We start from the raw sequence: 27,155 nt of genomic DNA on the forward strand, positions 1-27,155 counted from the left end.
TAAGGAACTCGCTTTATTGCTCCATTCATAATAGCAAACCCTAACCCTAGCAAGGATATAAATGGCTTTAATTTACCGCATGGTACGTATTTGCCTCCTTAAAGAGGTCAGTTGACTGCCAGTGTTCCTAGAGGGATTTGCTTTGAATTTCTGCTCCAGGGGGTTGGGGGAGGAGGGATCTGCTTTCTCCTAAGATGAATGAGTGTATCTTCTCTCAAGCAGCATAGGTGGCTGGACTCCTGGATGAGTGCGACCCTCAGTATTGATTTTAAAGTATCCTGCATCATCCTTGGGTCAAGCTGACCAGTGTTATAGAGTATGAGGTACTCCTGAATAATTTAGTTGATTTCATGCACAACCACTGGATCTTTTAGAGGAAGCGGTTTTGGCACCAGAGGCCGTTTGCATTCCTTCCCTCTTTCCATAGCCATTCAATCACGAGTTGTAGCGGTCGATGGTCCAACACAGTTTGGGGCCACTTATCTACTTCCTAAAGCCTGCAACAGTCTCTGGTTCACTAGTATGTGGTCAAAGTGTGCAGAGGTCTGATGAGCTGCAGAATAGTGGGTCTGGTCTGTCCTTACTTACCTATTTCTTAAAGCCAAAATGCAAGGTTGCTCTGTACCTTAAGTAACAAGACAGTGTCTTAACAGCGAAAACAGTCTTGAGGATGCCATTCTTCAATTCCTAGTCTCAAAGTAGGACACAGTGGTAGCATAAACTTTTCCTAAGGTGGTACTGCTCCAATGGATTTTTAAAAATGTCCTAATACTATCTCAGATTAGGACTGGAGGTGTTCAACATTTTAAGGGAATTGAAAGTCCTGCCTCTATCTTTTAGCCACTTGGAGGATAGTTAGTTGATAAGGTGTGCGGATACCCGAATGGATGTTTCTACATGGTAAATAATGGGGTGACCGTTTCTGCAGATATTCAAGACCTTTTACCTAGAAAACTTTACATATGGTGCAAAGATCCGTACATTTGACCCTAGCATCTACTGGGAGCCAGTGGAGAGCTTTTAGAGAGGTTTTGATGTGGTCAGGCCTAGGGAGCTACATGCAAGTTCTGTCCACCTAGTTTTGGAGTGAAACAACAAGTTTATTGGGGAAGCCGGGGTAAATTATATTACAGACGTTCAGGCATGCATGGATCAAGGTTCTTCTCAGCAACACAATGTGCAAGTTTGAGATAATGGCACCATTTTTCAGAGTAGGAAGAGGTGGAGGTTGCAGTCCTTTACAGCCGCATGAACTTGAAAAGCAAATGAACTTTCAATGACCTTTCTTCATTTTGTTTTACTATAAAGACAGTTTCTTTATTTTCGGAGAGATTGGTGGTTTTGTTCTCAAGCCTGGGGGTGAGTGGAAGTTAAGGAGTCCCGCTCAGTGGCTTCTGTGACAAATCGTGATTTTGGCTCTATTGATGCTAGGAAGCTTTCATTCACCCAGTACAGACCACATGGGCTAAGTACAACCTAATAATGGGATGTTAGAGTTGTTGTATAGGAGGAAGGGGATTTGTGTGTCATCAGTATACATTCAGAAATTCATCCAGTACTATTCAGGGAGCTGTTGAGGAGAGTAGACATTTAGATGAGTGATCATTCTTGGGAAAAGCTGTAAATCATATGTTTTACCACTATTCCATGGACAGAACGCTATTGACGGAGTGGTGAAAAGAGAGGGGAACCAGGCAATACATTTTAATAACTAAACAACAATAATGTCTTTTTAAAAAGCGGTTTGTTTGTAATCGAGATCAGGCCATATACAGATACCCTAGCATACTCCGAAAGCCCAATACAAAATGTCAGTAGAAGTTCGGTGCAAAAAAAGGACAACAGCACAGTTTATAATGGTAAATCATAATCGGGTAACAGGACGTGAGGACTGCAGGCAGGGGACGTCAGGATGAGTGTGGGACGGTCAGGACACGCTGCTCCTCCTCGCCTCCCTGTTAAAAATGCTAGAGCGCAGTTCTTAGTTCTGCCGCTAGATGGCAATCGTTGCTAAAACTTTGAATGAAATACCACTAACAAAATGTGAAACGGATTTTCCGTGAGCGATCACATAAAGGCTGTCGAAATCGCTAGCAAGTTGCAACTCTATAAATACTTTACTCTCCCCTGAAGCCACTCATTTACAGGAGCGGGAAGAGGGATCCCAATTCAACTTCTAATCAACGACCTAACAACGAACATCTCAAAACACAAGCAGACTTTCTTCATTTGTTATTCTGGGCTATATCGACTCCCACTAGTTTGGGAGTCTGGGAGACACTGTAAGAGACTCGGTTACAACTGTATGGGAGAGCACCGAGAATGGAGAAGGTTAGAAAAAAGCTTTAATAAAAATAACAATAATGATCCTCTTCGGAGGGAGAGCAGTTGGTTGCTATTTTTACAGACACAGTTGTAAGCAGCCCCAGGCGAATCAAATGGAGGACACAACAATTAGTTGTGTATGAGCTCTTGTGTCTTTAGGAAAGAGCCACCCGGTAACATCTTGTCTTTAAATAATAGGATTCTTGTGTGTCGTCAGCTTTTGGTTTATATTGCTTGAAATGGGTTTATATGATATCTTATTCATTTCAGGCATAAATGCCCAAAGCTTACTTAACAAAGAAAAATACGATAATGAGACACAAATTAGTTCAGATGAGAGGGCGCGGACTTAGTTAAACATGTTGATTAAAAACCAATGCGCCTGCGTTTCCCTGCTCTTAACAGCGCTATGACGACAAAATGCAATATATTTAGCAAGATAAAACGGAGAAACTCTCCCACCTGATTTTGATAGGCCTGCGGTGCCAGCTTCTTGTAAAGGGGAGCCACTTCAGTGGCCAAGTCCTGAAATTTGGTTCTAAGAACTTCTTCCTGTTGGAGAATGCAAAAGTAATTTATTTCAAGCAAAAACCAAAACAAAGGCAAATACATAATAACGACTATCAAGTCACTAACCTCTTTATGATTTTCGCCAGCAAGCCTGAATTTCCTTGGCACTTTGCTTCGGGCATACTTGCAGCCGTTGAAGTACATGCTCCAGGAGCAACCAAATGAAAACGAAGCACCACAGGTATTGGGGTCCATGCCTTGGCAAGCGCAGGTGCGACTGCAAAAGACACAACGTGTTAAAAGCGAAGGTGATCTAAAAGTTATTAAGTTACCAAGATCACTAGGAACTAGGGTTTGGCTTTTTCTGTCACTTATGCATTGGAAAACGCAGCCTAGTGCGCAAGCGACAAAGTGAATGGCATCTCCAGACCACGGTCTAAGAGTGCTCCATAGAGCACAATGCACTCTCTAGGTCAAAATCCTGCTTCACAGCAGGAATCATGGCAGCCATGTTGGAACACTGCTCACTTGCGCAAAGCACATGAAACAAAAGCAATTCTCTCAAGGTACTACTTTTCCTGTTTTACTGACTAACAACATTTTAAAGGGCCATTGTGTTTCCATTCTTCTCACCAACTAAGTGGGACTTGCAATACCATCAGGTTGCCCAGTTTCTTTCGAAGATAAGACCAGAAAAGTGTAGGAACTGACCTGTCACTGCACCACCAGACATGCTGAAACCCGGTCATTGGGGACAAAAGCACAGTACAGCTGGTGGCCGCCTTAAAGTTGGACATCCATGCGTGTTATGAATTGCGTAGAAGCTACACTTGTGCCCTCTTCTATGGTGTTTACCCTTTCAAAATCAGTTGCAATCAGACTAAAAATTGATTCTGCTCTTACAAGAATGGCAGATTCTGCAACCTTATCTTCATGAAGCCAAAGTTCAGAACTGGGCAGGAATTAATAAATCCACCTATCATGATCAACCTAGGGTTACCAAATTACTCATTATCATCAATATACCATGTTTCCAATCTTGGGCTTTTAATTACAAATCAGAACCTTCTAGAAGTTGTGGTTTTGGTTTTGTTCACCTGCATAAGATGGTCTATCAGATGCTGATAAGTAAAAGGATCGCCCAGGAGTAGAAAGTAGTTTCCAGATTCATGAAGGCATCTGTTAACCCTTAAGTGACCTGACTATGTTTACATATTCATTCTGCTGTGACTCAGGGGCTCAGCATACTATTGGGATTTGCTATCCCTACACACTCTATTTTACTGTAAAGCCCAACCGTCTGTTGCTGTGGTGAAACCTCAAGTTGTAAGCACAACACTAAGTGGAAGCAGTCTGGTGTACCTATCCATCAAACCGGTCACCCATCCCAGACATCTAACTACACACCTAACTCAATCAATAAACAACTACCCAAACCCACCCCACCGCCTCATTCCTCAATGCCTGTGTTAACCTCATCGCTGCTCGGCTTTTCCCGCTGTGTGCGTCAATTTTCAAATTACCGCGTTACATGACGAGCTCAGCTCGTCATCAGCACACGAGCGCCGTAGCTGATGACGAGCTGAGCTCGTCATCCGCATCGAAGGGGTTAATATTTACTCATAATCTTGTCCTTGCATGCAAGCACCCACCTTTCAACTCAAGCTCAGTCCACCTTTCAACTCAAGCTCAGTCCATCTATCTACTCAATCACTCATCCGGTGACTAGTTAAGCAAATCACTGGTCTTACTCATCCATCTATATGCAGAACCACAAATAGTCTCCATTAGCCCACTCACAGACACCCAGATCAATATCGCAACACAGTCACCAAATTCTTCAGATGTGACTTTAAGAACAGGACTGCCAACTTCAGGTAGCCCCCAAAATTAGAGACTATGTACTAGAGACGGCCAACAGGACTTCACACACACATTTGTATGGGAGGGAAATTTAAACCCCGGAAAAATAAACACAATACACTCTAAGCTGCCTTATAGGCGCACACAACACTTCATAGGGATGTTCGACTTTACAACAGCGGGCATTACCCTCTGGACATTGCAATATGTTGAGGTTCACAACATGCTGCAATGCCACACAGGGCCTTACAACGAATGCCTTTACCCAACAATAGAGTGAGTGAGTGAGTGTGTGAGTGTGTGTGTGAGTGTATATATATATATATATATATATATATATATATATATATGTTCACAAAAGTTCTGCCCGATATAAGGAGGCCCACTCCGTCAACAAAATGCCTCGTATGGTGGAGCTGGCAGCCTCGAAACACTGCTTTCAAATGCTTTGGCTTTTCGCGTTTCAGAATGTCTTCCTTGTTCACAAGCCATGCGCAAAATAAGGAAAGTGACGACTGGTAAGTTTACTCTGCTTTAATTAAACACATTCAAGCCTCAATGGGCGTGGTCAATTGGCCCCAGTGAGGGCTGGTATTTGCAGTCCAAAATAAGTCCCCAGTGGTCCCCACTTGATGACGCCGGTTTTCACCTACATGAGGATAATTTCAGCAATAAGGCAAGCTGCGACACCCACTGGGGACTTATTTTGGACTGCAAATACCAGCGCTCACTGGGGCCAATTGACCATGGCCATTGAGGCTTGAATTTTTTTTGTTGAGGACGGCGTTAAGCCGAAACGCGTCTGTTCGGTGTTTTTATCGTGTGGCTTCCAAAATAAATATGATGGAGTATTTCTAGTGTGTGCCTCAATCTGTGATCAGGACGTGGTCACTGTTTTGAAATATATATATTCTACCCCATATTAGGGGTGGTGACAGGGAGAAAAATCTCAGAGTCCTGGAGTCAAGATACATAATTGACTTGAATACGAAGACCCCAAATGGTCTAAACAGTGGGGAAGAACTCGCCACGCACATTGACTGCGGATTCAGTCCTCTCTTTTTGTAGTTTTTTTCCTTCAAATTATTTTATCACTTTATCACAGGTTTTTAATTAGGAACTAATGGGTTAGGCTTCCCATCTCATAGCCCATGATCCGAAAATTCAGTTTCATGAGTACAGAAAATAGGACATATTCATGACCCAATGCAGAGAGATCGGTCAAAGGAGATAAACCGAGACAGTTGGCTGCCCTTCTCGAGTTCCAATTATTTTCACTAGTAGGTTCACCTAACATGTTACACTTTTTCCCATTCTCACTCAACACCAAACACCTTGGGTCAGCATTTCCTTAGCTAGGATCATAGTGGGCTCAGTAGAGCAGAGTACATGACTATTGGTTGAAATTTATCATGATACTAGGGAGATATTAATGATACATTACGCTGTATTGGTATTAGGATACAACCTTGTAATCGTCATCACTATCATGGCATGGTTCATAGCATTTACTATGCGCGCTATTGATGTGATAACAGTAAAACACGGAATCGAGAGTACTTAATTGTATAGATAAACTATTTGTTATGAACGGACTAGCGCGAATGCATCTAGTGCTTGATTGTTGCCGATCTATTTCTTGTTATTATCACCCCAAGGAAGATTTATTTCTGATCTAAGTATTTAAAAATGTGGTGGCAATGCATTTTGAAATGTCAATGTCAGAAAGCTAATTTTGAATATAACTTTATTCAACATCGCAAACGAACAGACAACTCATGCGCCAATCTCAAATGCATTGAGACTTCTAATTTGGTTTATTGAAATAAGCTTGAATTGATCATGCCGACTATTCACAAGATATGAATTACAATTAATGAATTGAAGAAGTGAGGTGTTAAAATTTTGATTTAGAAGACACATGATGTTACAATGTCTGTTTTCTATGTCCATACACATTGATTGCTAATTCTAAAGGAAATTGCTGTACAACAAATCACTCGAAAAAGGCTAGACGCTGAAATGCGCCGTCTTGTTTTTTGGTGCACAATAAAATTGTGCAGTCTCCTGGTGTGCCGCTCCTTGTTTTCTCCAATTGGGGTACTGTCAAGGATCTTGTCTCATAAATTGCGGCTGCTGTTCCCGCAGAGCTGGCACCTACACCGCAGGATTGGGAACCACCAAATACAGCAGCTTGGTGATACATATATGGAATATGCTACTTACCAGCATGCATCTGTTCTTGGCATAGAGGGCTGCAGAGTGGTACATTTATGAATAGATCGCCATCTGGTGTTGGGCTCGGATGATTGCACTTGTTTTTCTTCTGGAGAAGTCTTTGTCGTCATAGATGACTCCTCCTCTTGGTGTTAGTGCGCATGGGCATCGGCTCCATCCTTAGATTGTTTTGCCATAGTAGGGTTAGATGGAGTAGTGTAGTATAATACATAAAGATATGCCCATGTAAATGTATCTAAATAAGATAATGTTGGGACAGACACAGGTTTCCGGGGAGGCAGGGAGGGCATGTACCACTCTGCAGCCCTCTATGCCAAGAACAGATGCATACTGGTAAGTAGCATATTCCGTTCGAGGCATATGGGCTGCAGATGGTACATTTATGAATAGATTGTACAGCAGTTACCTCCCTAGCGGTGGTCACCAGTGTCTGTCGCAACTGTTTGAAATAGAGTTTTTAATACAGCTTGGCCCACTCTGGCTTGTTGTGTAGCCTGTACATCAACACAGTAGTGCTTTGTGAATGTATGTGGTGTAGACCAAGTTGCTGCTCTACATATGTCATCTAGGGGAATGTTCCCTAAGAATGCCATAGATGCTCCTAGCTTTCGTGTAGAATGAGCTCTAGGAGGAACAGTTAATGTTCTCTTTGCTTTAATGTAACATATCTGTATACATCTTACAATCCATCTAGCGATGCCTGCTTTAGAGATAGGATTGCCCTTATGTGTTGGGGAAAATGCTACAAATAGTTGTTTAGTTTTCCTGAAGTTTTGTGTCCTTTCTATGTAGTACAAAATGGCTCTTTTGACATCTAGTGTATGTAGAGCCCTCTCTGCTACCGTCTGTGGCTTTGGAAAAAAGACTGGTAGCTCCACTGGCTGGTTGATGTGAAATGCTGAAATTACTTTAGGCAAGAACTTTGGGTTTGTTCTAAGAACCACTTTATTCTGGTGCAACTGTAGGAATGGTTCTTGTATTGTCAATGCCTGTAATTCACTTACTCTCCTGAGTGAGGTAATGGCTATAAGGAACGCCACCTTCCATGTAAGGAATTTTATCTCGCACCTATGCATAGGTTCGAAAGGTGGTCCCATTAGCCTGGTGAGTACTACGTTGAGGTTCCAGACCGGGGAAGGTGGTAATCTTGGTGGAATGACTCTTTTAAGTCCTTCCATGAAGGCTTTTATCGCTGGCACTCTGAACAGTGATATATGCTGCCTGTTTTGTAGGTACGCTGCTATAGCTGCTAAATGTACTCTGATAGATGTGTACGCGAGATTACATTGCTGTAAGTGTAGTAAGTAGCAAATAATCTTGTTTATACGTCCAGAGGGTTGATATTATTAGTAGTACAGTGTATAGCAAACCTCTTCCACTTAGCTGCATAGCATGCTCTGGTGGTGGGACGTCTCGCTTGTTTAATTATCTCCATGCAATTTGGTGGTAGATCTAAGTACCCAAATTCTAGGATTTCAGGAGCCAGATCGCTAGGTTTAGTTGTGTGGGATCTGGGTGCATTATTTCTCCATGGTTCTGTGTAAGGTGCATGGGTAGAATTCTTAGCTTTTGATGTGGCACTTGTGAGAGTTGCAGGAGCGTGGTGAACCACGGTTGTCTTGCCCACGTGGGTGCTACTAGTATCATGGTCATTGAGTGTTGTTGCAGCTTCCTGACCACTAATGGGATTCGTGGGAGAGGGGGAAAAGCGTATGCAAATTTGTTGGACCAATTTATCCATAACGCATTGCCCTGCGACAGGTGGTGTGGGTACCTGGACGCGAAGCTTTGGCATTTTGCGTTCTGATGCGTGGCAAAGAGGTCTATCTCTGGCTGTCCCCATCTTTGGAAGAATGGCTGCAGTATTTGTTGGTGCAGTTCCCATTCGTGTATTTGTTCCGACTGTCTGCTTAAGATGTCTGCTATCTGGTTTTGGACTCCTGGTAGGTGTTCGGCTAACAGATAGATGTTTTGAGGAATGGCCCATCTCCAGATTTCCTGTGCTAGTCTGGATAGTTGGAGAGAGTGCGTCCCCCCCTGTTTTTGAATATAATACATTGCTGTCATGTTGTCTGTTCTGATCAGGACTGCTTTGTTGGCAACATGTATTTGGAAGGCTTTCAATGCTAGAAACACTGCTAGTAGTTCTAGATGATTGATGTGCAGTCTTTTTTCCTGCACACTCCACCTTCCTTGTACTGTGTATTTCTCCATATGTGCTCCCCATCCTGTGAGCGATGCGTCCGCTGTTATTGTCACCTGTGGAATTGGTTCTAGGAACGACCGCCCCTTGGCAATGTTTATTGTGTTCCACCACTTCAGAGAGCGGTGTGTGCGGTCGTCTACCAACACCAGATCTGTAATCTGTCCTTGAGCCTGATTCCACTGTGTCGCTAAGCATTCTTGTAGCGGACGCATTTGTAGTTTGGCATATGGTATTAGCAGTATGCAGGATGACATCATCCCTAATAGCTGCATGAACACTCTTGCTGGTAGTGAGTGTTGTGGCTGTAATCTTTGAATGATTGTAAGCATAGTTTGGATTCTGACTGGATTGGGGTATACTTTGGCTTTTTCTGTGTCTATAGTAGCCCCCAGATATTGTTGAACCCTGCTTGGTTGTAGGTGTGACTTTGTGTAATTCACTGTGAACCCTAGCTGGTGTAGTAGCTGAATTGTCTTTTGTGTGTTTTGAAGACATTCCTCTTGTGACTTGGCTTTTATTAGCCAGTCGTCCAAGTATGGGAAGACATGAATTTGTTGTCTTCTTAGGTGAGCTGCCACTACTGCCAGGCATTTTGTGAACACCCTTGGTGCCGTTGTGACACCAAACGGAAGGACTTTGAACTGATAATGTTGTCCTTCTACCACAAACCTGAGGTATTTCCTGTGGGCTTTGTGAATCGGGATATGAAAGTAAGCGTCTTTTAGATCCAGTGTAGAAAGAAAGTCCCCTTTCTTCAGTAAAGGAAGTACTTGTTGGAGCGTGACCATGTGGAAATGTTCCGAATTTATGTATGCGTTGAGAGGTCTCAGGTCCAGTATTGGCCTTAGAGACCCGTCCTTTTTGGGAATTAGGAAGTATAGGGAGTATACTCCTGTTCCTTGTTGGTGCTGTGGAACCTTCTCTATGGCATGCTTTTCTAGTAGTGATAGTACTTCTTGTTTTAACAGTGTCAGGTGATCTTGTTTCATTGGACGCTGTTTGGGGGGAATGTTTGGTGGGGTAGATGTGAGTTCCAGGCAATAACCATGTTGGATAATTTGTCTCACCCACCTGTCTGATGTGATGTTTTCCCAGACAGGTAGGAACTGTGATAGGCGTCCCCCGACCGGTGTTATATGGTCTGGGGGGAGCTGTATGAAGTCACTGCTTTGGGGTTGGAGAGTTGCGGTTGTTGTTGTTTCCGCGACCTCTACCTTTGTTGTTGTTACCTCTGTAACTACCTCTAGAATTACCTCTGGGTGATGTAGGTGTAAAAGAGGTTTGTTGCTGGCTTGTACCTGTATTTTTGGATCCTCCTCTATAGGTGGACCTACGAAAGGAACCTCTTTGTGTCGGCTGTTGCAATGCTCCCATTGATTTAGCCGTTTCCGTATCCTTTTTCATCTTTTCTAAGGCCTCATCTGTCCCTGTGCCGAAAAGTGTTTTCTCATCAAAAGGTTGGTTCAGTAATGATGTTTGCACCTCTTGTTTGAACCCTCAAACCCTGAGCCATGCATGTCTCCTTAACATGATGCTTGTGTTTATAGATCTTGCTGCAGTGTCTGCCGCGTCTAGGGCGCACTTGATTGAAGTGTTAGTAATTAACTTCCCTTCCTGTATGAGTTGATCTGCTCTCTTTTGATGTTCGTTAGGGAGATGTGTGATGAGCTTTTCTAACTCATCATAATGTGCTCTGTCATACCTTGCAAGTAGTGCTTGTGTATTAGCTATGCGCCAGCTGTTTGCCGCTTGAGATGCTACCCTCTTACCAGAGGCATCTATTAGCTTAGACTCTTTGTCAGGAGGTGGAGCTTCTCCTGTAGATAAAGAGTTTGCTCTCTTACGAGCGTTTGTGACTACTAGCGAGTCTAGAGGAATTTGCCCTTTAATGAATATTGGGTCTTTTGGAGCTGCCCTATATTTCTTATCAATCCTTGGGTTCAGTACCCTAGCCCTCACCGGGTCTTTGAATATTTCTGATGTGTGAGTGAGAAGGCCCTTAAGCATTGGTAGTGTTCCTGATGTTCTTTGTGTAGTAGGTAGTGTTTCTAATAAGAAATCCTCTATTTGAGGTTCTGCATGTAGTTCTACCTTGTGGTATTTTGCTGCTCTATTAATGAGTTGCGCAAAACCAGTATTATCATCAGGAGGTGAAGGTTTTGAAGGATACAGTTCAGGGTCGTTATCGTTATCTGACCCTACATTGTACTCTTCCCATGGGTCTGCCTCCTCTGGGATTGTGTCTTCATCATCCCCAGGATGTTCTCCCTCCCCTGTGTCACTTTCTACATCTGTTGTAGGTGTAGATGGTCGTGTGGGAGGAATATTTGGCCTATTGTGAGGAAGAGGAGAAGAGGGTGTGTCTCTAGGTTTTGGAGAATGGGGAGGAGTTGTATTTGTCCCCATTGTTCTCTTCTTCGGATGAGTCCTGTCGTCCGACTGTTCATTCTTCCTCTTTTTAGGTAGTTCTGTGACTACCTTGCCAGTTTGTGGATCAATAAACAGAGTCTTTTGTTTAGGATCTGTTTTATATTCCTGTGTCGGTACCGCAGTTTTCGGGTCCGAAAGGTGTTTTTTCTTCTGACTGTCCATTTGTGTTTTCGGCACCGAGATTTTATTCGGATCCGATGTCTTCGGTGTCGACGATGTCCCCGGTGTCGAGGATGTTTTCGACGTCGAAACGTGTTTCGGTGTCGACATGGACTGTTTCGACTTCGAGCTTTCTTTGACATGGAGCTTCGGTGTCGATGTGGGTCGTTTATCGGAACCACCATGATGGGAGACCGAGTGTTTCGGTTTCGGTTTCGTTGTCGGGCCCGAAGGCGGGGCGTCGGAAACTTTTTTCGGTTGTCTGACCGGGCTTGAGGGCGGGATCGACACCGTGCGGGGTCTGTTCTTTGGTAAAGGGACGTCGTCACTCACGGTTTGTTGGACGTCGATTTCCGCGACGTCGGACTCGTCCGCTTCAGATCCCGCCTCGTCGGCCTCTTCTTCCTCCTCTTCTGGGTGCTGGTCCTCGAACAGCTCCGGGATTGCTTGTGACTGCATTCTCGATACCTCGTGTCTTCGGGCTCGACGGTTTCTAATCGTCGATTTTGAAGAAAATGCTGCACAGGCCTCACAGTCCCTGGATTCGTGTTCCGGGGACAAGCAGAGGTTGCACACTTCGTGCAGGTCCTTGTGTGGGAACTTAGCACCACACGTTGGACATTTTTTGAATGGAGTCCTTTCCATGGACTCCGGGCTGGACTACGTCGAGCTGGTCTTCCCGTAGTCGTCGTTCTTCGAAACGCGTCGAGATGGAATTGGAGTCGCGTTCGATAACAATACCGTCGAATTGGAAAGGGTTACGCGCCGAATATAACCTTCTTTATTGAAGTCGGTCCGGAGCGCCTCGATCCTTATCCGAACCCGATGGCGGAAAAAAACAATCTAAGGATGGAGCCGATGCCCATGCGCACTAACACCAAGAGGAGGAGTCATCTATGACGACAAAGACTTCTCCAGAAGAAAAACAAGTGCAATCATCCGAGCCCAACACCAGATGGCGATCTATTCATAAATGTACCATCTGCAGCCCATATGCCTCGAACATATAGATCGCAGAAAAGACCACTCGCCTCAGAATGACCCAAGGACACAGCGGGGATTCTTTTGGGAGCACTTTAATCACAGATTGCGCAGCGTAATGCATTTCAGCCTGAACGGTACATGTTTACTCTCCCCTGAGGCGGAAGCCGGGGGTTCTTTCTACTATCCCTTGTTAGGTGAACTAGCGCTGTATTTTCGGCAACCGTTTTAAATTGTGTAAATATTTTAATTGATACTCTCTTAATTTGCTGCTTAGAAGCGCTGCTCGAGTACAAGAACTACATTGCACTGAGGCACGCTAATCTCACCTTTTCCTTCCCGGCGTGGCCGATCAAGGGCTCACGACGCGGGGTAAAGGCGCCATCTTGGAGGGAGGAAGGGTTGGCGGTCCAGTGGCAGGACGCCTCCCACCCTCCTCCACAGAGCATTTAATGAGGAGGCTATCCCGTCCGCGCAGCGGGCGGGCGCAGCGGGTGCACCGGCGGCGCGCCGAAGGCGCGCCAAAGGCAAGCCCGTCTGCACCCGTCCGCGCCGGACACGGGCCTAGGGCCACTACCCCTGGCTCTACAAACAGCAATCGCCCCCTATCGTACTCTGACTCGATGCTCACCAGCCTGCGTCCACAGTTAAGGGAAGAATGCACCAGGTATAGTCCGGACTTAATTTCTTCTCCCACTACCTTAAAATGTAATCACTGCCAGACCACCATTCCTCTACTCAACAAGCCTATTGGCAATAATAATGGAAATCAGAAAACACAAAAATTCATTACAGCTCTTATTAACGCTCGCTCCTTGGTTAAACATAGGCAGGAAATTGCCGATCTAATCCAAGACAGGAACATTGATATAATGTTCCTGACAGAAACATGGATGGACAAAGCATCAGACCCGGATCTGGTCATAGCCATACCAAAAGGGTTCAAAGCCTATAGGCTGGATAGAATAGGCAAAAGAGGAGGTGGGATTGCCATTATTGCTCGAGACACTTTTAAAATTCGCATTAAGGCAATACCTTCTACTGCATGCGAAGCGCTCCAATTTGACATTTATCTGTCTCCTTCGTATAATTTCAAAGGCATACTATTGTATAGACGGCCTGAAAGTCGGTCGGGATTTCTTCTAGAAATCGCCACCATTTTAGAAGATTTTGCAACAGAGAAAGCCATGACAATTTTAGGAGACTTCAATTTCCATTTAGACTGCACCCAGGATAAAGATACCTTGTCCTTACAATCAGAAATGGAAGTATTCGGCTTATCACAGCTAGTGACGGGTCCCACTCATAATGGAGGACACACATTAGACGGAATATTTTCTAATCTAAATAATCTGCTAGTCACGGAGGTCTTGCCAATGACTTGGACGGACCATTACCTGGTACTAGGTATGATAGAAATCAATAAGACCCACACTGATAAAACGCCTACCCTTAAGCAGGAGTCATTTAAGGTGTGGAAAGACATCAATATCCCTAATCTCAAGGCTGTATTAGACACTTCCAAGCCTACCTTGTCCAACGATCCAGAAATAGCAGCAGAACAATATCAAATTTGGCTGGAACAAGCCACTAATGAACTGGTACCTGTCAAAAGAATGTCTAGGAATAGAAGTTCTCCATCAGCACCCTGGTACACAGAACAACTTAGGAAACATAAGCAGATATGTAGGAACAAAGAAAGGAAATGGAGGAAAAATTACGATGATGAAAGTAAAAATAAATACAAGGAGTTCCAGAACCAATATAAACTCATGATTATGGAGGCAAAAAAAAGATATTATTGCGAACAAATTGAAAGTGCAAAAAACTCTAAAAAACTTTTTGATATAACTAGACAGCTTGCAGGAGACGTTCCCGACTTGAACCCTCCATGTTCGCAAAGTTTCTGTGATGCACTAGCATCCTTTTTCTTCACTAAAGTGAATGATATTTTTTCTGCATTTACCGCTGCAGATAAACTAGACACTGAGGATACGACAATGCCTCGTTCTGATAATATTTTTCCCCAATTCATAGAAATCACAGATTTTCAAACCCACGACATTCTTAAAGCCATTAAATCCGGTTCAGCACTGGATCCGTGTCCCCTGCAAACCCTCCGTCCACTAATGGACACTGTGATTCCTGTTATAACACAAATTTGTAACTCAATGTTCCGCACAGGAATTTTCCCCAGCCTTTTCAAAAAAATCCTATTAAAGCCTCTTTTGAAAAAAACGGGATTAGATAAAACGGAGTTGAAAAATTACAGACCTATAGCCAATCTTCCACTCCTGGCTAAAATAGCTGAAAAGGCCATGAATAATCAACTTGCGGAATTCATCGAGCAACACCATCTGCTCGATGAAACCCAGTTTGGATTCCGCAAGTTTCACGGTACAGAGACGGCGCTCATCAAAGCGGCAGATGACATCCGACTAATCCGGGATCAAGGAGGTGCAGCACTGTTGGTGCTACTGGACTTGTCGGCTGCCTTCGACACGGTTGACCATAAGATCTTGGTCAACCGTGTCAAGCAGATGGGTGTGCAAGGTTTGGCTAAAAAATTACTGGCATCCTTTCTGGCGGACAGATCCCTGGCGGTCATCTTAGGACAATTCGAATCAGCTGAGTTGTCCTTGCCATGTGGGGTACCTCAAGGTTCATCCCTGAGTCCGACACTATTTAATATCTATGTGTCGGACCTTGCTAAGACTATCAAAGCACATGGGATGAACCTTACCTCATATGCGGATGACACTCAGTTGGTCCTGGCCGTCAGAGACGATGGGGATAGAGTAGCGGAGAATTTTAGGGCAGGTATGTTGGCTATCGGACAGTGGATGTCGGCAAACTGCTTAAAATTGAACTCCGATAAAACTGAGGTGGTAACCTTCGGCCACCTCAGCCCCACCTGGTCTCAGGTATGGTGGCCGTCATCTTTTGGAACTTTGCCGAAACCCTCTACGAAGGTGAGAAATTTGGGCGTCATGTTTGATGATAATCTGAACTTCATGGCACATGCCAACCAAATAGCTGCAACAGCATTTTATAAACTACGCTTGGTAAAGAAGGTTCTGCCTTTCCTTCCTAAAAGTGCAGGCAAGACATTAGTCAGCGCTCTTGTCCTGTCAGCACTGGACTATTGCAATGCCCTGTTCGCCAATACTCAAATTAGAGTCATCAAGAAAATGCAGACAGTTCAGAACGCTGCAGCAAGACTTCTTGCTAACATTCCCAAATTTGAACCAATAACTGAAGTCTTGAGAAGCTATCATTGGCTGCCCATCAGAAATCGAATTAAATTCAAAAGCTTGTGTATTGTCTATAAATCACTACATCACCAAGCACCTCAATTTCTGAGAAATCATCTGGTTCCATACATTCCTTCTCGCCCACTCCGTTCAGCTAAACAGAATGATCTGATTGTTCCACGGACCAAGTTAGTCAACTGGGGAGACAGACGTTTCCTGGTTGTGGCTCCAAGACTATGGAACACACTCCCTCAATCCATCAGATCCAGTCCTAACCTTCTTGTTTTCAGAAAGAAACTGAAAACATGGCTGTTTAACCTTTAGTACCCACTACTTATCTCAGGAGAGTTGTTGACATTACAGCGCCGAGACGCCTGCGGGCAATTGTTCGCGCTTAAGAAATGTTAAAAATAAATAAATAAACGGCCTTCCTCAGACGCCTTTGCAAATGAATGGTAACTTCTCCCTCCTTCATTTATTGATGCGGTGCTCCCATTGGCAGAAGAGCAGCTAATCCTGTTCAACTTGCGACAGGTGTGATCAAATGCGAGACCACAACTCCCAGAATGCAATGTTTTGGCAAGTGTGTTGACAGGAAAGATGAAATACTCAATGAGTGCTGCAATTCCGTGTGAAGGAGGGGCCATGTAGTGGCAGGAACCATCCTTTGAATAAAGTGTCAGTGCTCCCTCTGGTCCCCAACGCCCCAGCCACAAGTTCAGACCAAATCGGGCCGTAGAGAGCGCTGCAGTGAACCCTCTCTCCCGTGCAGTCACGGTCTGCCATCTGACAGCAGCCTCTGGCTTGGTCTGTTTTCATGGCGGTCTCGGTAATCACCAATACCTTGGTAGACACAAAGTTTGATGCCAATAAATCCGGGACTCTTGGCAGGATGGGTCCTTGTACCGCGTTTCTGGCTTACGCGGATAATATCGCAGAAAAGACCACTCGCTTCAGAATGAACCAAGGACACAGTGGGGATTCTTTTGGGAGCACTTTAATCACAGATTGCGCAGCGTAATGCATTTCAGCCTGAACGGCCTTCCTCAGACGCCTTTTGCAAATGAATGGTAACTTCTCCCTCCTTCATTTATTGATGCGGTTCTCCCATTGGCAGGAGAGCAGCTAATCCTGTTCAACTTGCGGCAGGTGTGATCAAATACGACACCACAACTCCCAGAATGCAATGTTTTGCCAAGTGCGTTGACAGGAAAGATGAAATACTCAATGAGTGCTGCAATTCCGTGTAAAGGGGGGGGGGCCATGTAGTGGCAGGAACCATTCTCTGAATAAAGTGTCAGTGCTACCTCTGGTCCCCAACGCCCATGTATATAAAACTACACAACCATTAGGACGTTATACCTCAAATTTACACACCACCTACAAATTACTTTAACACGCACACCTTCTAACACAGTATTGTCAACTCACTAGCCACACTACAATAACGATAACGCGCCACTCTTCCATGAACCGTGTCCCTGAAATGATCTAATTTGAGATGTCATGGGAGTGGCCAAGCGTCAGACCAAGATGGCCGCCTAAGACCTCGGCTCTCTCGAGACCGTCTCCCTGACACCTATATCCTGCCAGTAATCCTGCCTCATTTGTTCCCCAAACGACAATTGACAGCGAGCGGAGCCGATTCATGTAGCTCCGAACTCTGAATGGCGCCCAGAACCGGAGATACGGGCCCCTTCTTTTTGGGCCTGGACGAACATCGCACGCCGGGGGCTGGAGTACTGTGGCTGCCGCAAAGCATGGATTGGAGGTGGCCGCTCGGACTGGAAATCGCCGGTCAGCGTTAAACCTGCGAGATCGCTCTCTTTGCGACGCTCGGTTGAGGTGCCTTTGACGGGTGTATCGCTGCCATAGTGGGATCCCCTTGGGCTTTGTGTGGAGGTGGTTACACCGGCTGGTGCGTGCGGGGGCCGGATTGCCTGCCAGATGGGGCCTTCACTTCGCTGGCCGACCTGACCTGGGTGGTGTGGAGGCTGCCCTCCGCATTTATCCTGTGGCCCTGCCATATCTACCAGCGAGGTGCGCCCAGGAGCTGTGAAGTGCGCACCTCTCTGCCTGGAAACACCTGTAAGCCCGTGGCTGCCAACGCCGCTGTTCCCTTCCTAAAGCACCGGTGCGCAGAACTGAAGGAGGAGTCCTCCCTGCGACCTGGGATCCATCCGTGCCGCCCCAGACGCTGTTGTGATATCACCACAGTGAGTTGCGGCATCGCACAAGAGAGCACGCATCGATGCCCTAGCCTCCCTACTAGTGATCACTTCCTATTCAACAACATTGCCACATTGTCCTTGCATGCTACCACCCTGGGTTGTGCGGCAGCTGCTACAGAGAGATTGTGATTCCCTGTGGTGAGCTGCACAGACGCTTGCTGATCGGCCGGTCACGGCACATAGTGCGATGCTCACCTTTTGCGCCCTGCGCACCTGACCCTGGTATATGGGTTAAGTTGACAGATCGAGATCAGTGGCTTTTCCCTCCTCACTTCTCCCCTCCACACCCATGTAGGGACACTCGGCTCAGGCACGGCCGGCGGGTCTGGGGGCTTGGGAGCGCGATGGCCGGGAGACAAAATGCAGAAAATGGCGATGCCCGGGGTCCCAGGAACACGAAGCAAGTCCAGTCAAACAAAATCGACCGGTACACTCTTCCCAAGGGCTCACCAGCAGACCTGCGCCACACTTCTAAGGCAGTGGAAGAACTTGAGGGCGCCACCCCAGACCCGACACTGCAAGACGTTCTGTCAGCCATCAATGGAGTCAAATCATCTTTAGAACATAAAATGGACACTATCTCCATCGATGTGAACCTCATCCGGGTTGACCTCCCGAAAATGAACTAGAAAGTCAAAACTCTAGATATAAAGACAGCCAGTCTAACAGACGACGTATCTCTACTCCAACGAGAAGTACAAGATCTTAAATCCCTCTGTGCGACGGCCGAACGCAAACTGGACGACTACGAAGGTCGTTCCCGCTGCAATAATGTCTGCATCCTAGGAGTGCCTGAAAAATCGGAGGGGCAAGCGCCGGACTTGTTTGTAGAGGACCTCATCTTAAACCACCTCAAATCTAAGGGACTGGGGACATTTTTCACCATCGAGCGCGCACACAGAATCCCGGACCCAAGCCTGGTACACCGCCACACCCGCAAATAGCTTGTGTCCTAAATTTCAGGGACAGGGATGCAATTCTGCAGCATGCGCGGTCTGCAGCCCCTCTGCACTATGAGAATGCCGTTATATCCTTTTTCCCGGACTTTACACAATTGGTGCAAAGACAGCGTCGAACGTTCATGGCCGTCAAGAAGTAGTTCAGGGAGAAGGGACTTAAATACACTATGATGTTCCCGGCTCGCCTCCATGTGGAAATGGAGGGACGGGCATGGTTCTTTGATAATCCGTAAGTGGCTTTGGACTGGCTGGACAGCCGAGTCGACGGCGGCCCAGGAGGAAGGAGCGGGGACAGCAATCTGGAGTTGCAGGACCGAGAATGAGAGTTGCTAGGTGCCTTTGTCTTCCACACAAACTCACTCAGGTAACGGGGAACAGGGGGCCCCACAGCTGGACATAGTCTCACCATGGTCCGTCTCACACCGGAGAAGCTTAAAAAATAGCCCAATTGGGGACAATTGATTCAAAGAAGTGTCGGGGGGACGGGGAGATGGAGTGTTGGCTTTCCTCCTCTTATAGTTGTTTCTTAGTATTAGAATTTGGGCATCAGGCACTCTGCCAATTTGGTATGGGCAGTTATAAGTCCAGAGGGCAGGGAAGCGGGGAGGAGGGAGGGGGGTTGTTGGCGGGGGGGTTTGAAGGGGTTTTTCTTTGTTAGTTCTTTTAATCGCCGCAGGAATGCAGGCACGACGAAGGCACAAAAGATTTACTACATTACCAATGCACACACACACTTGGATAAAAGCATCAAAATATTAAGTTGGATTGTCAATGGGATTGGGGACAAAATTAAGTATTGTTATGCATAAGTCAAGAAACAGGGCCCGGATGTCGTGCTTCTTCAAGAAACACGCCTTATGGGTCCCTCCTGTAGAGCGATGAACCGTTGCGGATATAAACTAGTGGCACATGCAGGATTCATGACTAGCTCCAGAGAGGTGGGTGTTATGGTAAAGAACACATTCCCTCTTAGCGTAGACTTCACCTGGACCGATGACAGGGGTCGATATGTAGGCATCACTGGGTCCTGGGAGGGAAGGGTCCTCACTCTGTTGTCTGTTTATGTTCGACCTGGCCTCCAAACCACCACGTTCCAAGACCTCCGTACTACCCTTCTCTCTCTTCCGGAGGGGCTGCAGGTGCTGGGGGCGAATTTAATTCTTTGTGCTCGAGCGGGCTGGACCGACATCCTCCTTGCAAGTTGGGGCCCGCTTCCTGCTGGCAACCTGACTTCATTGAGGCCATGGGGCTAATAGATACCTGGCGCACGTTCAACCCTGAGACAAAGCAATACTCATTCCACTCTGGAGCCCACCACAGTTTCACCCGCCTTGATTATATCTTTGTTCCCAGCTCTCAAACCTCACACATCCACAAGGTCTGACACTTAGCTAGGGGCATCTCCGATCACTCGCGGCTATGGGCACATATACTTCAGGATCACATTTGTGTTGGTAGAATCACACCTATCAACCTCTGATACCTTCGTAACCCCAAAATACGCAAAGGTCTTCTAGCCACAAAAGACAGCTATTTCAAAGAAAATGTGGGTACCGTGACCGCTGGCCAAATGCTCTGGGAGACCTTTAAAATGGTGGCCCTGTCCTTAATATCAGGCCACAAATGGGAGCAGCAGAAGGCGGTGTCTGACAGAGGATGACATTCACAGACTTGAGGAGGAACTGGAGGGGCAGGACTTTCCCGAGGCGGTCCATCTACTGCAACTTAAACAGGACGAATATAAGGCTCTTGTCAAAGATACAGCTCAAACTCTGGAGAGAGAGAGAAACTTGGGAGAATTTATGATTTGGCTGAACAAGCTGGGAAACTGATAGCTTGGCTGGATAAACGCTTCTAATTCCAGCAGAGTGGACCCCCAAGACATAGCTCATCAATTCGCCACCCATTTGGAGGCAGTGTATAATGCGGGAATGTCCTATGCTGAAGACGACTCTGCCGAACTGTTACGAGACATTGTTCTGCCCACCCTCTCCTTGACTGATAAGCAACTAATGAACAGTTCCCTGATCATAGACGAAATAGCCCAGGTAATTAGATCGCTTCAATATGGTAAGGCCTCTGGCCCGAATGGGATCCCTATAGAACTGTATAAACTCTACCTGGACACAATGGCTGCCCACCTTAAAGTCATGTTTGAGAGCAGGGAGTCATCAGGTGAACTTCCTCTGGATCAGCACATAGCTAACATTGTTGTCATCCATAAGGAGGGCAAACCTAAAACAGACAGTGCTTCATATCGACCTATTTCTCTTCTCAATGCCGAGTCTAAAATTCTTGCGAAGGTCCTAGCCAACCGCCTAGTTAAAAATCCTACCAACTCTCATTCACCCGGACCAGTCTGGTTTTATCCCGCGCCGGAATACAGCGTTGAACCTGTGCCGCGTTCACGGGGTGCTTGGCAGGGCAGACACCATAGGCGAACCAGCAGTTTTGGTCTACCTAGACGCCACTATGGCGTTCGACATGGTCGAATGGCCTTATCCCTTCACGGTGCTCCAGAAGCTGGGGTTTGGCCCAGATTTGGGCCTGCTTCCTATATGTGGTGCCATTGGCGAAAGTTGTAGTTAACCACAAGCAATCGGACACCTTCACTTTGAGCCGGGGCACCCGTCAGGGCTGCCCGCTATCCCTCTTATTCGCCTTGGCACTATAAGAGTTAGCGGCCTGGATCCGGCAGGACCTAGTGATCCATGGATTCCGCTGTCAGCAGACTGGGAAGACCGGATATCACTTTACGCCGATGACGTATTACTCTATCTCACTGACCCCCAAAAATCACTAATTGCTTTACTAGACATCTTGGCAGTGTTAGGGCGATATTCCGGATTCAAGATTAACTGGGCTAAGTCCCATCTGCATCCCTTTCATGGGGGTATACCAGCTTTGCCCTCCAACTGCCCGATTCAACTCAGTACATCGGGGTTCAAATATTTAGGGATATTCGTCTCCCTAGACCCTCCGCTCCGCTATAATAACAATCTCCTTCCCCCTCTCCAGCACCTACAGCGTGACATACCCAGCTGGAGAAACCTCCCGTTGTCCCTCCTGGGGAGGGCCGCACTTTTCAAAATGATGTCCCTCCCCCGCTTCCTCTATGCCTTGCAAAACTCACTCGATGCTGTCCCCATTGCTTACTAGAAATTGAGCAACTCCAGAGTGAACTATTATAGAATGGACCACCACGTATAGCTCTCAGTAAATTAACCTTGAAATGTTATGATGGAGGTATCGCTCTTCCTGACATCTAAAAATATTATTGGGCTGCTCACCTGGCTGCCATTAATCATGGCACCCATGGGGCTCCTGATGACCCAGGCTATCGAATGGACAGGTGGCTTCTCCCGAGTGGGAACTACAATAAGGCATTGTACTCCAAACCAGTTCGACCTCCACTAGTTGGCCCCACCGGGCACTCTATAACCGTCTCTCACGCTGCCAACAGACCCATGGGAGGGTAAACTGACATTGGCCACCCCCTTATGCCATTCCGCGAAACTGGGTAACCTGTGGCAGACAAATGGATTCGATAAGTGGGATATGATTGGTATCTCCCGCATCCAAGACCTTTGGGAAAAGGGAAACATAAAAATGTTCACTTCCCCACAGGAACATCATGAGCTGGCTGACTCAGAGCATTTCCGCTACAGGCAAATACGGCATGCCTTACGCTCAGGCTTTCTTACGGGTGGGGCATTCGATTTAGGAATTGGATAAAACTGTACACTTCCCCTTAAGCCAGAGTTCGAATAAATGGAAGGAACACCGACAAAGAGGTACCAGAGAAGGATGCCTGCTCTCCTCAGTGCTTTTTGCCCAATAGATCAAACCACTGGTTCGGAAAATCAGGGAATGTAGGGCAGTCCGAGCCATTACTTTCAATTTGAATAACTGCAAGGTGTCAGCATTTGCTGATGATCTCTTATTATACCTTACAGATCCCTGGACTTCCATAGGTCAACTGATTTCTCTCCTAGGTGACCCTCAAATCCTTATGACTGCACCACTTTACATTCTTCTTAAAATCGATTAGAACCGGACTAACTTATGGCGACCGTATGGGCTTTCATTGCTAGGTAGAATAGCCTCATTCAAACTTACCATCCTTCCTAAGATCCTATGTACCTTTCAAGCTCTCCTACTCTCGTTTCAGAAAAGGGAGCTTTCTTGGCAACAAGATTAATGTACTGGATTCAAATGGGGAAGGAAGAAGCCACAGCTACATGCTCACGTCTGTTTCACTCATCCTAACGGGGAGGCTTGGGAGCACTGGATATATGCCATTACTATGAAGCTGCACAACTTGGGTAAATTGTGTAATTGTTATAATATGAAACGGGGAAGATCTGGTGCTTCATAGATCAACATTTGACAACACTTCCGTTGGCAGAGGTGCTCTGGCTCCCCATAAGGCAGTTCTGAAACAACCTTTATGTGTCGTTAGTTACTAGAGCAGCGCTGGAGGTTTAGGATAACCTCACCCGATACAGGGGACTGACTTTCCAACCATCACCCTTAACACTGGCGATAGGTAACACAGATTTCCTCATGGGATTAGACAGACAATTCTTTCAAGTATGGCGATTTCTGGGTTGTTACAGACAGGGAGACTTAAAGATACTATGCAGTCGTTCACCAACATCAAAATCACTTATCAAATCCTTGAGAGGGAACAATTTCACTATCTACAGCTTGGGCACTGGCTCACAGCAACGTATCAAAGAAGCAGCCACATGTCCTCTTCCAACCTTTGAACTCTCAAAACGAAACACCTAGTGTCCAAACTATACACTAGTCTTGAAACTAAATCCTCTCACTTTAATAGGGCCTTCAGGAAAGGCTAGGAGAAGGTGCTGGGCATCACACTAGGCTTAAACCAGTGGGAGGGGATCCAGAGGAAATCGCCTACATTTCCTCATCACGGCCGGCATCGAGAATCTTTGTATAAAACTGTATTCCGGTGACACTACATGTCAAAGCGCCCACACAATCAACAAAACCTGCTTCCCAGACTGCCGGAAACACTGTGGTGGCTCTAGATCACTGTTGTACATTCTCTAATCAAACCCCAAAGTAGAGAACTCTTGGAATGCTGTTTTATCAACACTGATCCATATCAAGGGTAAGGAGATGGTTAAAGACCTGATAGATATCAGACTGGGGACACACCAGTAGATGATGCTTATGCACTCCATTCAACCAGGAGAAGCCTCTCCTCTCTATTGCTCAGCGGCTATCTAGGGAAAAGAGACACACCCCTCAAATTACACTGAGAATAAAAACAATCAATGGCAAGCAATCAGCTGCCTCTAAGCCCACTAATGGAAAGCAAAAGGATTTCGAAAAACCGCACATGTGCCTTCTAGGCGAGACCGGAAAATGGACACACACAGGTATTTAAAAATCCAATGCACAGTTGTAACAAGGATAAAACCACACAAATCCTAATTATTTCAACACAGGGTGGCTTGATTGCTCCAGATCAGCAACCCTACTCTCAGAAATGTGGGGAGTGCAAGATGGTCTAAACTAGGGGCCTTAAGGGTGCAAATCAGGAAGCCAATATTGAGGCATCCTTACCTTCACAGCACAACCTAGATAATCCAGACACCTGCAAAGGGCTTCACTCGCAGTCACGTGGAGAGACGAGTGTGGCACGGGGCTGACTATACAAAGATGTTATCACTAGATTGCATTGGAGCAGTGGGCGTAGAAGGACACGAGCTGAAGAGTGTGTATGTGATGCATACAAACAGCAGCTTCACACACACACATACATCCACCTTATAACATTGGGCAACCCTTACTGCAGGATCATGTAAAAATTATAAAACAACATTTACTAATTGTTCTGTATTGGAGAATACTAGCTCATGCTTCACAACCTTCTCCGATAATGGCTATGCAAAAAGTACAAAAAGAGAGACATTTAAGAAAGTCAGCAATTCAAACGTAACACATAGGCCAATTGATTACTATTAAGCCATATAGAACCTTCACAGTAATCTAATGAATGGTGCTACACGGACATCAAATACCCGCCATTTAGGTTTGTGTGTCAAATTAAAAACCACAAGAGATTTGACAAACCTACTTAGAGTCTGAGTATTATAATGGAGCAAAACATGGAAATACAATTTGTAACAATGCCAGCATACATTCACAATCCAAAAGGGACTTGAAACTGACACTGCAAATGCGTTAAGGCTCTGGGGCACGATCACTGCAACACAGCCGGAACCTACTCACGCCAAGGCTGAGACACTGAAGTCATAGTGTGTTCACTGATGGTGCTAACTAACATGGGCAGGCCGAAGATACTTGAAGGAAAAAGCTCTTACCAAGGTGCACTGCTAGTAGCCACATCAACATGTACTGGAAATATGGCCTCAGAGACTAGAAATATATTTAAGTTTTATACTGCACCAACCAGATTAAAGTAGGAGAATACATTAGAAACAACAGCTGTGATACAATGGTCATACAGATGTACAATAACAGATTAGAGGTCAATGCACCAATCATCAAATTGGTAATATTTACAATATAGAAGTGGTAAAAGGGAAGAGCACAATGAACTTAAATGGAAGATAATGGGCAGGGGGGTGAAAAGGAGGAGTGGGGGTGAAAAGGAGGAGTGGGATAGAAGATGAGGAAGAGAGGGAAGTGGTGACTAGAGAAGGAGAAAGGAATACAGAAGGAGCCAGTATCACAGTGAGGGTGAAGCATATGAGTTCGAGCAGAATGAGTGATGCCACAGGATGGAGGAGGAAGGGCAATGGGGGAAGTAGGGAAGAAAAAGAGATAACAGAGGAAGCGTGAACAGGTAGTACAGTGACAGGGTAAGGATGGTATAGTGATAGAGGGGGAGGATTGGAGGGCAGTGGGGAATGAAAAAGGGGTAGAGACGAGGGAAGTGGTGATGAAGGAGCCAGGAAGGTGTAGGAGCAAAGAGAAAGAAAGGTGAGGGAGGAAAAGAAATGTAGAAAGTAATTGAGAGCAGAGGTGGGAGTGATGAAGGGGAATGAAAACAGATAGTTGGAGAGAAAATAGACAGGAAAAGAGGGAGAAGTGGAGGGATGGGAAAGACACAGGGTGTTGGAAGTGAAACGGAAGATGGAAAAGAAAGGTAGGAAGGGAGTGAAAGTAAAGGGAGAAATAATGCCACTACAAAGGAATGTGAGATAAAAATTGGCTTAGCTTCTGCATATATGTGACTACTGAGAGAAGAGAAAAGGAGGATGGCATTCAAAAAACAAAGAATAAAAACAACATACGCCCCAACACAAACCGACAACCAGTAAAATAACTCACAAAAAAGGTACAGTTTTTAGAATATTGACCGAAGGACTGCAAAGTAACTGACATGCCTAAATAAATAGAAGGAACACACATAGCACAACAGATAGAAGAATGATTCCGTAAAAACGGAGCACCTCAAAGACTTCTCAATTTCTACACAGTTGAAAGGGTGAATAGAGTACCAACATGAATGCCACCAACCGTTTCTTCACCAAGATGTGTGGTGTTGTAGCTACTGACATGCATTGACAGAAAGTCAAATAATAGAAGCCCAGGGCAGTGGGCCACATTGTAATGAGAAGAACATGATGGTCGTGCTCTGCCAAGACTCCAGCTATCAGGGCAGCAACACAGATCATCCTCGGCGTTGGTAAAGAGAACACTGAGAGAAACCTGAATTATGCACATGATGTTTCCAGCGCAGCTCAAACTGAGCTTTGAGGATAAAACACTTTCTTCGCCAAGCTCAAAGAAGCATGCTACTCTACTGGACAGGCCAAGCGGGAATTAGGAAATGTGACACTTCTCATGCAAAACACCAACGTCTAAAGAGATGGTGGAATCATATCACCAGCCCACACAATGCACTAAAAATCCAACAGAGGAACAAGGTTGAAAGGAAAAACTGGCAATGGTTATACTAAGTAAAAGACAATAATTAGATGATCTCCTGGAATTG

At 45.7% G+C, this 27,155-nt stretch overlaps 1 protein-coding gene across 1 annotated transcript in view; it reads right to left on the reverse strand.

Moving 5' to 3' along the window:
* Positions 1–27,155, reverse strand: part of TET3 (tet methylcytosine dioxygenase 3) — a 386,815-nt gene that overhangs the window by 125,315 nt on the left and 234,345 nt on the right. The window contains exons 7-8 of the mRNA XM_078666542.1: positions 2,962–3,112; positions 2,788–2,877 (exon numbers count right to left, since the gene is read on the reverse strand). Coding sequence (XP_078522668.1) covers positions 2,788–2,877; positions 2,962–3,112 — 241 coding nt within the window. The remainder of the gene's footprint in view (positions 1–2,787; positions 2,878–2,961; positions 3,113–27,155) is intronic.

Source organism: Lissotriton helveticus, chromosome 11 (assembly GCF_964261635.1).
Source record: "Lissotriton helveticus chromosome 11, aLisHel1.1, whole genome shotgun sequence".
NCBI classification, from domain to species: Eukaryota; Metazoa; Chordata; class Amphibia; order Caudata; family Salamandridae; genus Lissotriton; species Lissotriton helveticus.